Source organism: Barbus barbus (genome assembly GCF_936440315.1).
Source record: "Barbus barbus genome assembly, chromosome: 26".
NCBI lineage: Eukaryota > Metazoa > Chordata > Actinopteri > Cypriniformes > Cyprinidae > Barbus > Barbus barbus.
The window spans coordinates 23,523,825-23,539,441 of NC_136754.1; the positions used below are offsets into that span (position 1 = coordinate 23,523,825).

At 39.4% G+C, this 15,617-nt stretch overlaps 1 protein-coding gene across 2 annotated transcripts; it reads left to right on the forward strand.

Moving 5' to 3' along the window:
* Positions 1-1,853: 1,853 nt before the first annotated feature.
* proca (protein C (inactivator of coagulation factors Va and VIIIa), a) lies at positions 1,854-15,594 on the forward strand. Of its 2 annotated transcripts, XM_079379753.1 has the most exons (10): positions 1,854-1,950; positions 2,228-2,287; positions 7,984-8,067; positions 8,507-8,664; positions 8,743-8,767; positions 9,365-9,475; positions 13,600-13,740; positions 14,109-14,230; positions 14,347-14,464; positions 14,894-15,594. In XM_079379753.1, exons 3-10 carry the CDS (start codon positions 7,995-7,997, stop codon positions 15,451-15,453), a joined length of 1,308 nt encoding a protein of 435 aa, XP_079235879.1. In that variant the 5' UTR covers positions 1,854-1,950; positions 2,228-2,287; positions 7,984-7,994; the 3' UTR covers positions 15,454-15,594. The 2 variants fall into 2 exon arrangements, with proteins under 2 accessions (XP_079235879.1, XP_079235880.1); XM_079379754.1 differs by lacking the exon at positions 1,854-1,950 and having other exon boundaries at positions 2,108-2,287.
* Positions 15,595-15,617: the final 23 nt, after the last annotated feature.

Sequence of the window (15,617 nt, forward strand, 5' to 3'; positions counted from 1 at the left end):
GTTGGTGATTAAAAGTGATTAAATTGGTACAACCCTCCCCACTCTCCAAGAACTGTACTTATCCAGAGTGAGCAAAAGGGCTGGCAAAATAACTCTGGACCCCTCAAATTCAGCACACTCCCTCTTTGAACTGCTGCTGTCTGGTCGACGCTACAGAGCTCTGAGCACCAGAATGGCCAGGCACAGGAACAGTTTCTTCCCTCAGGCAATTCATCTCATGAACATTTGAACACTTAACAATAAACATGAAACACACAACACTATCATACATTTATTTATTTAACACACATACTTATTACATTTCAAATTTGCACCTAACATACCTGTACATACTAAATTGTCTATTTTGTATATTGTATATTATTATTTTTATTATCCGTGTCTTGTCTTGTCACTGTCATTCTGTCGCACTGTGGAGCTTCTGTGACCAAAACAAATTCCTCGTATGTGCAAACATGCCTGGCAATAAAGCTAATTTTGAATCTGATTCTGAAAAGTAGGGTTTTGTTTATTTGTTTGTTTGACTGATTTTCAATAAGATTTTCAATACAGTCTCAAAACAGTAAATTTGTAATATTCTTGACCCTTAAGGAAAGTTCAATTTGTAGTCATTTAATATTTGAATGAAACAATATTTGAAAGACAAGGAAACTCATTCTCACGTGTTCAGGCAAAGAAAACACCAAAATATTGTTCCCTATGACAGAAAAATCCTGCCAGTTTGTCTTTTAGCCTCATACAGAAAAGATTGTAAGGCCACAGCTAATTTTTCCATTTATTCACACTTTATTTATACAACCCATTATGAATCCAACTGTCACGGGTCATGGTTGTAGTAAGGCACAAAGAATGATTGAATAAACATAATCTTTTAATAATCTTCAACACACATAATCCATAGAAATCAACATTAAACCAAGACAAAGAACATACAGAAACTGAAGGCTTATAAAGACAGGGAAACCAAAGGAGCCAACAAGATTATTAATAAACACAGGTGATCAGAATGAACGATGATTAACTAATACAGAGAACAGGAACTAAACCACATAAGGAAAAACAGGAACTAAACGAGAACATACATGTGACACCAACAGTACATTGGAAACTGAGCCACTGGTACAATGTCTTAATAAAAAGGAACACAACACAAGATGAATGGTTAACCCTATTATGTGCCCTAATTTCCACACCCTTAGCCACAAACACTGCATGTCCCCATGTGGCATGTTTCTGTGTAGGTGAAAGTGTAATGTACTCATTTGCTTATCCCAAAGAAACTTTGCTCAGTCATGTTTTTTTCTGCTTTTTCTACTCTGGCTTCTACTTTTCTGTTTGACCATCTTACAGAACAAGACTATTTTGCTGGTGATCCGTTTGGATATACAGACACCAAACCTTTAAAAATAAAAATAAGTTTGTTGGACAGTTAATGGGAACTGATATCACAGATCATATTTGTACTGTAAAATTAGTTACTGTAAAGCTGCTTGGTACAGTGTGTACATTGCATGCATGTGTGTCCCATTGTGATGTTAAGCCTTGTTTATGTCTCCAATAATAGGTGTGTGCTGACAGCTTTTATTTCACTATCAATATCATATAGCTGTGTTGTATGCAGATTATAGAAAGTATTCCTATTAGCAAAAGAGAGTGCAAAAACTTGTGACCCATCATGCAGCAGAATATATATAAAATAGTTAAAATGGAATTCTATTTATTTTTTGAATGCTATAAGAACATATTTCACCAATCTTAAGTAACAAATGTAATTGTTTGGTCATTAAACTAAGGTGTACAGTTCAACACAAGTAGGTGTAAGTGGACAGACAGCAGATGAGAATGCAGGAGCATTCAGACTGTGGACTCTTAGTAAACAGAGTTGGTTAGTCATTAACACACTCTAAACACCACATTCTCCATTCCCGTTCCTTTCTTCTTTTTCAAAATGTAAGTAAACATTTTTAATAATTATTGAGGGTTAGTAAAGTACTGTAACTGAAGTACTGATTGTCTCACTGTGTTACCTAGTGGATGATATTAATGTACTCGCAAAATTCCTGATATGATTGATCTGAGCAACTATTATTTGCTCAGTGAAAGGTTTGTTGGAGTTCAGTTAACTTACTAAAGGCTGTTCATGCTGTGCTCTCCTGTTGGGTTAAAGACAAAGCAGAGACCAATTGATGTTAGGAAATATTAATGATTTGATTTATGTGTCTTCCAGTGTAGTTCTTTTTTGAGGACAGATCTGGCCTCTACTGCCCTGTTGAAATTTTGGAATACGGTAAGAATGATTTACAGTGGAGCAAATAAGTATTTGATACACTGCCGATTTTTCAAGTTTTCCCACTTACAAAGAATGGAGAGATCTGTAATTTTCATCGTAGGTACGCCTCAACTGTGAGAGACAGAATGTAACTTTTAGTTTTAGTTACTTTTTCTTATTTGTAAGTCGCTTTGGACAAAAGCGTCTGCTAAATGACAAAAGTAAGTAAAGTAAAAAGTAAAGAATATAAAAAATAGATCCAGAAAATCACATTATGATTTTTAAATAATTAACTTCCATTTTATTGCATGAAATAAGTATTTGATCACCTACCAACCAGCAAGAATTCTGGCTCTCACAGACCTGTTAGTTTGTCTTTAAGATGGTTTTAATCTCTGTACCCTATAGTTTTTTTGGGGGTCTCCAGAGACCCCAGACAATAACATTTAATTTTGTAACAAGATAATGTTTTTTTTTTTTACAAATGTAATTTTACTCTGTTTGTTAATGTTTTTACTCAACATTTGTGCAGTTTTTGGAGGATTTATGATATCTTTTAAATTTCTATAAATAAATAAATAAATATTTATTTAAATTACAAATTTACAAAAAAACAGCATTTGATGTAAAATTCACTTTATAAAAGGCCCAGATTTCTAACTTTCATTCATGGGGATAACATGGATCATTTTAAATGATTTAATGTAACATTTATACCCATTTTTTGGAAAATGCCGTTTTAAAATAAAACAAAATCACTTTAACCACTAGATGGCCATAGAGCTCCACTATATGCTATTTGCTATTTGAGAGACCTGAAAGATATCTTTTCACAAGTTGGATTCAGTTGGATTCATATCTAAATATTATAAAATCACAATTATAACAAAAATAAAATATTTTTTGTCAAAGTTTAGTATTTTTTGTACTGAAAAACCCCCAGTTATATTACATATGAACACATGAACTGAACAGCAATAACAAGTGAGCAAATAAAGCAGTAAAAAGATAAAATTTAGTAAAAGAAATCAAACAACGAGGAACAATAAGTGTGTGTGTGTGTGTGTGTGTGTGTGTGTGTACGTGTTTAGCTATACTTGATAGGACCAGATGTCCCCACAAGGATAGTAAAGCCTGAGATTTTTGACTTTGTGAGGACATTTGGCCGGTCCTCACAAGGGAAATAAATTATTAAAAATACTAAATGAAGTTTATCTTAAAATGTAAAAATGCAAAAAGTCTCCTGTGAGGGCTAAGTTTAGGTGTAGGATTGGTGTAGGGAAATAGCATATACAGTTTGTTCAGTATAAAAACCATTACGCCTATGAGAGTCCTCTCAAGTATAGCAAAACCAACAAGAGTGTGTGTGTGTGTGTGTGTGTGTGTGTGTGTGTGTGTGTGTGTGTGTGTGTGTGTGTGTGAGAGAGTGTGTGAGTACACATTGTCGGTGTCAGTGTGACCACTTTATATTTGTGTTGGTTCTGCATTTTGGATGATTTTATTTGACAAATTATAGCCTTACAAATGTGTGTGTGTGTGTGTGTGTGTGTGTGAGTGTGCACATTTTCAATGTGTCAGTGTCACCAATTTATTTTTGTGGTGGTACTGCATTTTGGATGATTTTATTTTACAAATGATAAGAGAACAGTTTTTATAGTCTCAAAAATGTGTTCCTCTATATGTGTGTGTGTGTGTGTGTGTGTTGTGAGCAATATAATTTAGCATTGTGGATGTTTTTTGCATTGGTGGAAGTGTGCCACTTTATTTGTGCCATTTCTGTCGATGTGTTCTGCGTTGTTTCTGATTTTGATGATGAATTTTGTCTATTTTGATTGCGGGGTCTCCAGAGACCCCGAAAGCCACGAGTGTCACAAATTTTGTCACGCTAACATAAAAACAGATATCATTCCAATTTTTTATTTTTTTTTGTAGATCTAGAAAGTGTTGAGAGCCGTAGAAGGTTTCATACCATTTGGACAAAGGGAACATTTTTTAAAAATTTAGCAAAAGTCATTTGGGGTCAAAAAGACCCCGTAAACAATCAGAGGTTAAGAAGCCCTCCTATCCTCCACTCATTATCTGTATTAATTGCATCTGTTTGAACTTGTTACCTATATAAAAGACACCCGTTCACACTCAATCAATCAGACTCCAAACTCTCCACTATGGGTAAGACCAAAGAGCTGTCTAAGGACACTAGGGACAAAATTGTAGACCTGCACAAGGCTGGGATGGGCTACAGGACAATAGGCAAACAGCTTGGTGAGAAGGCAACAACTGTTGGCGCAATTATTAGAAAATAGAAGAAATTCAAGATGACTGTCAATCTCCCTCGGACTGGGGCTCCATGCAAGATCTCGCCTCATGGGGTATCAATGATCCTGAGAAAGGTGAGGGATCAGCCTAGAACTACACGGAGGACCTGGTCAATGACCTGAAGAGAGCTGGGACCACAGTCTCAACGGTTACCATTAGTAACACACTACACCGTCATGGATCAAAATCCTGCAGCGCGCGCAAGATCCCCCTGCTCAAGCCAGCACATGTCCAGGCTCGTCTGAAGTTTGCCAAAGACCATTTGGATGATCCAGAGGAGGCATGGGAGAAGATCATGTGGTCAGATGAGACCAAAATAGAACTTTTTGGTATCAACTCCACTCGCCGTGTTTGGAGGAAGAAGAAGGATGAGTACAATCCCAAGAACACCATCCCAACCGTGAAGCATGGGGGTGGAAACATCATGCTTTGGGGGTGCTCTTCTGCAAAGGGGACAAGACGACTGCACCGTATTGAGGGGAGGATGGATGGGGCCATGTATCGCAAGATTTTGGGCAACAACCTCCTTCCCTCAGTAAGAGCATTGAAGATGGGTTGTGACTGGGTCTTCCAGCATGACAATGACCCCAAACACACAGCAAGGGCAACTAAGGAGAGGCTCCGTAAGAAGCATTTCAAGGTCCTGGAGTGGCCAAGCCAGTCTCCAGACCTGAACCCAATAGAAACTCTATGGAGGGAGCTGAAACTCCGTGTTGCCCAGCGACAGCCCTAAAACCTGAAAGATCTGGAGAAGACCTGTATTGAGGAATGGGCCAAAATCCCTGCTGCAGTGTGTGCAAACCTGGTCAAGAACTACAGGAAATGTCTTACCTCTGTAATTGTAAACAAAGGTTTCGGTACCAAATATTAAGTTCTATTTTTCTATTGTATCAAATTCATTTCATGCAATAAAATGGAAGTTCATTATTTAAAAATCATACAATGTGATTTTCTTGTTTTTTATATATATATATATATATTCTGTCTCTCACAGTTGAGATGTACCTACGATGAAAATTACAGATCTCTCCATTCTTTGTAAGTGAGAAAACTTTAAAAATCGGCAGTGTATCAAATACTTATTTGCCCCACTGTATGTGTGTTAGTATTTTACACAGCGAACTTTTGTGCTTTGAATGTAAGTAATCATCCATGTATGTTACGGTGCTGTGCGGAGTAAGGAGCGCACGACGAGGATAAACAATTAACTTCTCTTTTAATCAGAGATCCAGGAGCAGATACAGACACAGGAGTGCACACACATCATAACAGAAACAATAACCGACGGTGAGACTAACAAAGACAGGAACTTATAAAGGGGCAGATAATTGGGAAGGACAGGTGTACACAATGACTAATTAAACTGAACTAGGACACAGGGGAAAACAGAAAACCCGACATGGAACAGTCACAAAAAACCCAACATGTAACATATCGCCCCCTCCCGGCAAGGCGTGGCCTCACACCGTAACGTAACAACTGAGGAGGGCGGGTGGGGGATCTGGAGGAGGATGTGGAACCGGAGGGTGGCAGGGAATAAACATAGGAGAGTCCAAACAATAAGTCCATGGGGGAGTGGAGGGTGGGAGGAGCCAAGGGGGAGCCAGGAACAGGAGGAGCCAGATGACGACCCAGGCCACAGTCCAGATGGTGGCCCACGGGGGAGCCGACGGAGGGAGGAGCCATGGCGGAGGAGGGACCGCCGACTCCATGGGGCCGACCAACGGCGGCGGAGCAGGTGGAGGTGGAGCCCGAGGTGGAGACGGAGAGCCGAAGAGCCAGGGTGACGCCGAAGATCCGAAGGTCCAAGGCGGAGCACATGTCTTCGGCGACCTCGGCGCAGGCGGAGATCCGGAAGGCCGCGGCGGAGCCGGAGCGACAGAGGACATAGGTGGAGCAGGAGGGAAGGAGGAGCCCAACGGAGCCGGAGGGACGAAGGGACGGGGCGCAGCCCAAGGAGAGTAGTCCTGAGGTGCAGGTAGGGGGACGACTGACCAATGCGGAGCCGGAAGGACGAGGGAGCCCGGTGGAGCTGGTGGACAGACGGGATCCGGTGGAGCCGAGGGAGCTTGAAGGCATGGTGGAGCCGCAGGGTCGCCAGACTGAGGCGGAGTCTGGGTCTCGGAGGCTGAGGGCGGAGACGAGGGATCCTCCAGACTCAACGCCAACAGAGCTGGAGATCGGCAGACCAGCGGCGAGCCCACGCCACAGATGGTGCGCTGAGGGTGAGCAGAGGGGCTGACGAACTCCAGTGATGAGGGTGTTGGAGTAGGAACCAGATCAATGAGAGGCGGTGGGAGAGGGAGGTCGGGTGGGATAATTTCCCAGAAGTTCAATACAGGAGCTGGCTTAAGGATGATCGTGTCAGAGTGGAAGTCAATGAGGTTACCCAGGTCCAGTTCATGCTCACCCTCAGCGGTGGCGCCGTGGGCGGGGCGCTCCATAGCCCCCGCGATCTCCACAACTTTCTCCACCGTCGGATGCACTGCCGGCTCTCGCACCTGGTCAGACGTTTGGGGCTCGGGCTCCGGGACGATCGGCAGCTCTGTCGCTCCTGATGGCGATGGCTCAACGACCGCGGCAGGCTCTGGCTCTCCGTCTGCGGTGGGCTCGGGCAGCTCCGCGCTGCGGGGTGGTAGTGGACTGGGCGCTGGGTCCCGAGTGGGACTGGTGTCATTATCTGCAATGTCCACGGTGAGTTGTGATCTGCAAGACACCAGCACCCACTCGATAAATGCGGCGAGGCTCTCTCGAGGACCGTCCCCGGACAACTGCCCACGTGTGGTGTTGTTCAGTCCAGCCTTGTAGAACGAGCAGAGGCAGTAGTCCGGGAAGTGTGTTAAGTTGGCCAGGAACAAAAAATCCTCTGTGTGGTCCTCGAGAGAGCGGTCCCCCTGCTCCAGCAGGATGACGAGGGCAGCGGGATCCATAATAACAAATAAAAAACTTGACAAAAAAACGGGAAACAAAACGGGGAAAAAACACGCCGCAATCTTACTGTTTCGGTCGGTTATTATGTTACGGTGCTGTGCGGAGTAAGGAGCGCACGACGAGGATAAACAATTAACTTCTCTTTTAATCAGAGATCCAGGAGCAGATACAGACACAGGAGTGCACACACATCATAACAGAAACAATAACCGACGGTGAGACTAACAAAGACAGGAACTTATAAAGGGGCAGATAATTGGGAAGGACAGGTGTACACAATGACTAATTAAACTGAACTAGGACACAGGGGAAAACAGAAAACCCGACATGGAACAGTCACAAAAAACCCAACATGTAACAATGTATCTCAAACCAAATCATTACTTTAAATTCTATAAAATCTTCAAATGTAAAAGATGCTCAATATTCAGGTATAATTCAAGATTTCTGTCTTGCTGTATTTACAGGGTTTGTTGCCATGATGAGGAGTCTCTTTTTCTGTATCTCAGTACTGGTTGTATTTTGGTCTGATAAGGCTCTCTGCAAGTCAGGTATGTGGTCAATAGCCCTGTAGAATTTATAAACAGTTGCAAAGTGTATGTATTATACTTGTCTAAATTTGTCTGAAGCAGTGTTTTTTTGGAAATGTAAAGATTCAGAGTATTTGTACCACAATAGAACATGAAGCTAATTTAGAATAGACTTATTAAATCAGTGCACTATGCATGTCACCATTAATGTTACTCTTGATTGACATTTGGCAGCATTAGTTTATCAAATAATGATAAACAACAGAAGCCAAAAATATGTTGGTATTTTGAAAGTACTCAAAAACAACAGCAGCGGTGGAGTGAATTTTCAGCAGACACAATTCATTCTTAATGAATTATCCCTTTAGCTTTTGTAGTACGCAATAGGCTTAAAAGTAATTTGGAAATCTACCTTGTGTGCATTGTTCTGCCTTATCAACCCTGTATCTATTTTGGTCAGCATTTTCTAGCAGCCCAAAAGCACACATGCTCCTGCGTTCAAGAAGAGCCAACACTTTTATGGAGGAAATAAAGCCTCCATCATTGGAGCGGGAGTGCAGGGAGGAACTGTGTGATTTTGAAGAAGCAAGGGAAATCTTTACTACAAGGGAAGCCACGGTTGGTCATGTCAGCTTTTTACTGTAATAACATGTTTTCCCCCCTAAATTATGATCCACTGACCTTTTTGTCTTGCAGTTGGAATTCTGGAAGGCATATAAAGGTTAGTTATTTCTGTCTTTAAAGCCTGAGACACACTGCACGGTTTTCAGCTGTCCGAAAAAGATTGGCATCATGAAACAGTCTTGGCGATTTCTGTGATCATGGCTCCAAATCGGTGGTCCTATGTCGTACAGTGAGAGAGGCACAAAAACGGCTGTTGTTATGGTCTTGTGACCAAAGATAGCCTACAATAATTTTCTGACGGTGTCAAAAATTCAGCAATGTCATCGCAGAGTGTTTTTGCTGCTATGACCCACGTTCGCTGACCAACCAATAAAAATGCGACATGAAATCAACGTGACATGGTAAACTACAACTGCCAAAGTGTGATTCATCATACTCTTTTTGTTTACCACTAGTGCATTCTGATCACGTTTTATTCGATAGTAACGTGCTTCGTAGCATATGATTCAATAGGTGTCATCATCATACAGACTGCATACATGTCGTACCCAAGTTTATAAGATCCATTATCCTTTACACATACTAAAATATGTGTGATTTGTAATGATCTTATAGGATTGCTGAAATCATGCAGTGTGTAGAAGGCTTAAAGCATCATAAGTACTGGTACTCATTAGTTGTTTTGCACCCTTAGATGGAAACCAGTGCAACTCGAATCCATGTGTTCATGGGAAGTGTGTGGACTTGTTACAAGATTACTCCTGCACCTGCAACACTGGATTTGAAGGGAAACGCTGTGATCTGCGTGAGCCTCTTGTTTTTTATACAATTTAAATGTTCAAAAGTATGTGCCCCTTGTTAAAATGCTATTTACATTTACATAATTTGGTCAGTGAAATATACTGTATATATATATATATATATATATATATATATATATATATATATATATATATATATACACACACACACACACATGCACACACATACATATATATATAGAATCTTAAATATTTCTTCTTATTATTATTATTATAAATAATAATAATTATTAGTATTATTATTAGGGCATAATATTGTTTATCTAAGGACTTAAAAAATCCCACTATCTGGGGCATTTTGGGGCCCTTAACATGCTCAAAAACCTATGAAACTTTGCACACACATTGGAATCAGGGACGGGCAGAAGGTCAAGTGGGGGGGGGGGGGGTCACTAGAGGGGGCCCGTGTTACACCCTTTAATAAGGCCATTTTCAACAAGCGCTGTAGCACACACCGCTTCACCTACAGTCATCAAAATTCATATACATATGGATCTCATCTGCCCGAACAACAAAATTTGTGGAATGTTTGAAAAATGCATGCTCTGTCATATACTGATGTGATATATTGGAATATGATATACTCATTCTAGGGTTTTCATCCGATCCCTACCAAACTCAGTCAACATGATCTCTAGACATTGAGGATGCAAAATTGTGAAGGGATTTTTGATATCTCAAATGGTTTGGCAGTAGCGAGACGAAAAATATATGGTAAAAAAGGGAAACGGGAAGTGTGTTATAACTTCAGCATACATTGTCTGATTTTGATCAAACTTCAGTTGTTTCTTTGTTGTATGAGGCTGATCACAAAGATGTGACTATTATGAAGTCAAAGTTATAGTGTCACCAACTGGCAGAAGGAAGTGTTTCATTTTAAAAAATCCTTTGAAATTACCATGTTATTTTTACCTTATTTACTTCAAACTTCATCAAAATAATGTCATGACCCGGCAGATGTGAAACTGTTATGGGATTCTTGATATCTTCAAAACTGTTGCCTTGTCAAAGCTTCAAACTTTAAAATTCTTCTTCTTTATACTCCACCAAATGCTCTCATACAATTTACAACAAACTTTGGCAAGATGATGATAAAATATGGAGGAACCGAAATTGCAAACAGATTTTGAATATCTCAAACTGTATTGCTATGGTGATTTATTTATTTTTTAAAAATGGCAAAAAATTAAGCAGGACTTGTCTTTTAGCCTATCTTTAAAGTGCATTGTTCAAACCCCTCAAAACTTTTTACATATAAAGAATAAGTCATTCTAAGAAAACATGCTTAGTTTCATAAATTGCTGATGCTGTGGAGCCTAACAGCAAATTATAAACTATCAGACATTTCAGCTGATAGATTAAGTAATACAAAGGTTGTCCACTAGATGGAGGATGAGAAAACTTTTAAGCGTAATCCTTTTTCTGCTCCGTTTCCATAATTCAGAAAGACAAATAAATGCATCAAATTCGGTGATATGTACTATATTGTCAATATTTTTTTAATACAATTATTTCCCAACTGCTTATACAACCCGAATTATGGAAATGTTGGGACGTTTTTTAAATTTGAATAAAATGAAAACTAAAAGACTTTCAAATCACATGAGCCAATTTGAGAAATGAGAAATTTTACACTTTTATCCACTAAATGAGCTCATTTCAAATGTGATGCCTGCTACAGGTCTCAAAAAAGTTGGTACGGAGGCAGCAAAGGGCTGAAAAAGCAAGACATTTTTTTAAAGATTCAGCTTGGAGAACATCTAGCAACTAATTAAGTTAATTGACATCAGGTCTGTAACATGATTAGCTATAAAAGGGATGTCTTAGAGAGGCAGAGTCTCTCAGAAGTAAAGACGGGCAGAGGCTCTCCAATCTGTGAAAGAGTGCGTAAAAAGATTGTGGAATACTTTAAAAACAATGTTCCTCAATGTCAAATTGCAAAGACTTTGCAAATCTCATCATCTACAGTGCATAATATCATCAAAAGATTCAGAGAAACTGGAGAAATCTCTGTGAGCAAGGAACAAGGCCGAAGACCTTTGTTGGATGCCCGTGGTCTTCGGGCCCTCAGATGACACTGCATCACTCATCGGCATGATTCTGTCATTGACATTACTAAATGAGCCCAGGAATACTTCCAGTATTCCACTGTCGGTAAACACAATCCGCCGTGCCATCTGCAGATGCCAACTAAAGCTCTATCATGCAAAAAGGAAGCCATATGTGAACATGGTCATTTAAAATGGCCTGTTTCAAAGTGGAAAAGTGTTCTATGGTCAGACGAGTCCAAATTTGACATTCTTGTTGGAAATCACGGACGCCGTGTCCTCCGGGCTAAAGATGAGGGAGACCTTCCAGAGTGTCATCAGCATTCAGTTCAAAAGCCAGCATCTCTGATGGGGGTGCATAAGTGCATACGGTATGGGCAGAAGTTTTAGAAGGTATAATGAATGCTGAAAGGTATATAAAGGTTTTAGAGCAACATATGCTCCCCTCCAGACAACGTCTATTTCAGCAGGACAATGCAAAACCACATACTGCAGCTATTACAACAGCATGGCTTCGTAGTAGAAGAGTCCGGGTACTGAATTGGCCTGCCTGCAGTCCAGATCTCTCACCTATAGAGAACATTTGGTGCATCATTAAATGAAAAATACGTCAAAGACGACCACAAACTCTTCAGCAGCTGGAAACCTATATCAGGCAAGAATGGGACAAAATTCCGACACCAAAACTCCAGAAACTCATAACCGCGATGCCCAGACGTCTTCAAACTGTTTTGAAAAGAAGAGGAGATGCTATACCATGGTAAACATGTCCCCGTCCCAACTATTTTGAGACCTGTAGCAGGCATCAACTTTGAAATAGAGTTCATTTTGTGCCTAAAATTGTAAAATTTCTCAATTTAAACATTTGTTATGTTATCTATGTTCTATTGTGAATAAAATATTGGCTCATGTGATTTTAAAAGTCTTTTTAATTTAAAAAAATGTCCCAACATTTCCGGAATTTGGGTTGTAGATAATTAAATATTCATTTAAGTGTTATATATCCTATTAATTTTGAAAACATATTTGTCAAGTTGCCAAACACAATTAAATATGTTGCTGTCCATTGAAAATTAAGAGACAATTTTATGCGTCTATTTTAGGATATTTTGTAAAATGTTTCTATAAAGACGCCCTATAATGTTTATGTGCTAGCAGCTAAACCGTAACCATATAATTAATTCATAAGGACAGCACAATCTCATATAACCTCACACCAGCTCAAAAGCACCCGCAGCCCAAAATTGTTTGATTTATTTACTTTTTCTGTGTGTGTGTCTGTTTCACACTCTTGGTGTTCTAGAGTAACCCTTTCATTTCTGTAACACTAAACTAGACTAGACTGAAAGAGGGTTAATGCATGTACCCATTCTGCACCATTTTCTTGGAGCCACCTGGGTGGCATAGCCACCGGGGCTTAGACTCGTCATCACTGCTTGCAGCTATATTTATTATTATTATTATATAATTAAGTAATATAAGTCATAATGTTACCTTGCTAGACCTGATTGAAACTTAAACCTTTCTGCTGATGTTTTCTGAAATGTTTAAATATGAATTATCTAATTAAATATGCATTACTTATCAATCATTTTCAGCACGAATTTCTGAATATTAGTTGAAGCTAATAAAACTTAAAGTAAAATTTTATCACGAATGGGATTTTGGATATGTCTTGTTATCATAAATCCATTACTTCCACTGCTTTTAGGAATAAAATGTAATATAAATCAAATTTACAGATAGCAATACAACTGGAAAGGTGTACATAAGTGCTACTAAAAAGATTTTTGGCTCAGTGTATGAGAAACAATCAAGCACAGACAGACAGACAGACACAGATAGACAGACAGACAGTTATATTTAACCACAAATGACTGGTGTTAATGAATCCCTTTGCCCTTCCTGCATTTTGTCTGCTTGGTCAGTGTTTTTAGATATGCAGTGTCACAGCTGATTTGGGGCATTTAATATTGGATGTCTTGAGTTACAGAGCAGTGGTGTGTGTTGAGGTCATGGTGATAAATGTCCTGACAGCAGTTCTTTGGTTTTGTCCTCAGGCAGGACAGCCACTAACTGCTCTGTGAACAATGGGGATTGTGATCATGAATGTCACGAGAGTGAAGATGGTATTGGCCGCACATGCAGTTGTATTAAAGGATACCAACTACAAGACAACTCTAGAAAATGTATTGCCAAAAGTAAGTTACCTCAACAAAATGCAAATATAAACCATATAGTTTGTGCTTATTGCAAATACACTGATTATTTTTTTACACTGGTGACTTTGTATTCACAGTGCAAAAATTAATGCTTAGATGTTTGCATGTGTATTCAAAACTGTACATCTGCATTTGTGGGCATTTATTAGACTTAGAAAATGTCTTTTTATAAGTCTTTGTGCAACATTTACTCACAAATGTGAGCTGATTAACAAGTCATGTAATTGATATTGCTATAAATATATCTTCATTAAAATCTATATGAAAATATAAAAATCATCTTCAAATAATTTCTTCCATTTGGTAGATAAATCTGTGTGATCTATGTGCATTTTTGTCATTTACAGATGAGGCTTCATGTGGCCAGATTCGGATTCCAAAGTCATCTTATATTAATAAGCCTTTAGTAGGTTTACAGCCGTGGGTAATAGGAGGTACAGTTGGCAAAAAGGGAGAGAGTCCCTGGCAGGTATTTTTGATTCCTTTGTAATATCTGCGTAATCATATTAATAATGCCACATATTTTATCAGAGCTATTCCTGACAATTATCATATGTTATCTAAATAATTTTGTGTATTCTGTAGGCTCTTATACTCAATCATTTGGGCAGGTTTCATTGTGGTGGAGTTCTGATTGATGAAAACTGGGTTCTCACTGCTGCTCACTGCCTAGAGACAAGTAGAAAGTTCAGTGTCAGGCTGGGTATGTAAGACAATTTGATAAAAATTTAAGTATTCCTTAACAGAGTAAGACTTTTTATCCTCCCTTATATTTGAGTTTTTAGAAGATGCATTACTAAAGAAATTTGCCACATAAAAAGTGCTAGAACACATAACTTAAGAGTGATGTTGTTTACTAAGCTTAGGCCTCATAAGTGAAAAGACAGTCTAGATACAGTGTTATGTTCCCTTGAAAAGTGTATTAATTCCACTCATGGTGTCCCAACTATTTGGCGGATAGCAGTGAAAACGTCCTGAGAAATTATTTTGTTTCTGTGACAGTCCTAGTCTCTGTAAAAAATAACAACAAATGAATAAGGAAGCAGCCTTCCTTTTTTTAACCAATCTTAAAACATAGCCATCCATAAACACTCTCTGGCTTTGAATTCTAATTGTATGGCTATTTCTCCAGGTGACTACGACCGATTTAGGACTGAAGGATCTGAGATAACCCTTCCTGTAAAACAATCTATTGCCCACCCACAATACAACCCTATCACTGTGGACAATGATATAGCTCTGTTGCGCTTGGCTACACCAGCCAAATTTTCCACATACATACTTCCAGCATGCCTCCCTAGCCAGAACCTGGCCGAACGAATTTTGTATCGTAACGGTACTGTCACAGTCATCACTGGCTGGGGGAAGGACAACGAGACCTCTCATCGCTACAGTTCAACTCTCAACTTTATTGAAATTCCAATTATAGACAACAAAGAGTGTTCCAGGCATATGATGAACAACCTCACTCAGAACATGCTTTGTGGGGGAGTGCTGGGGCAAATCAAAGATGCTTGTGAGGGGGACAGTGGGGGTCCAATGATGACACTGTTTCATGATACATGGTTCCTCGTAGGCCTGGTGTCCTGGGGAGAAGGCTGCGGGCAAAAAGACAAACTTGGCATCTACACCAAAGTGTCCAGCTATTTGGACTGGATAGATAGCGTTCGTCAGGGGTGGGATAAAGTTTAGACCCCTACCTTTCTACACTGTTTTGCCTATTACAAAAAATATAAATCAGAAAACTCAGTGTGCTCCCTATAGCTCTTTGGTGTATAGAAATTGACATTTAATAAACACATTAATTAAAACTGCTCTTATTTCCCTGTTATCTGCATGTTTAGGGAAAGTAATGC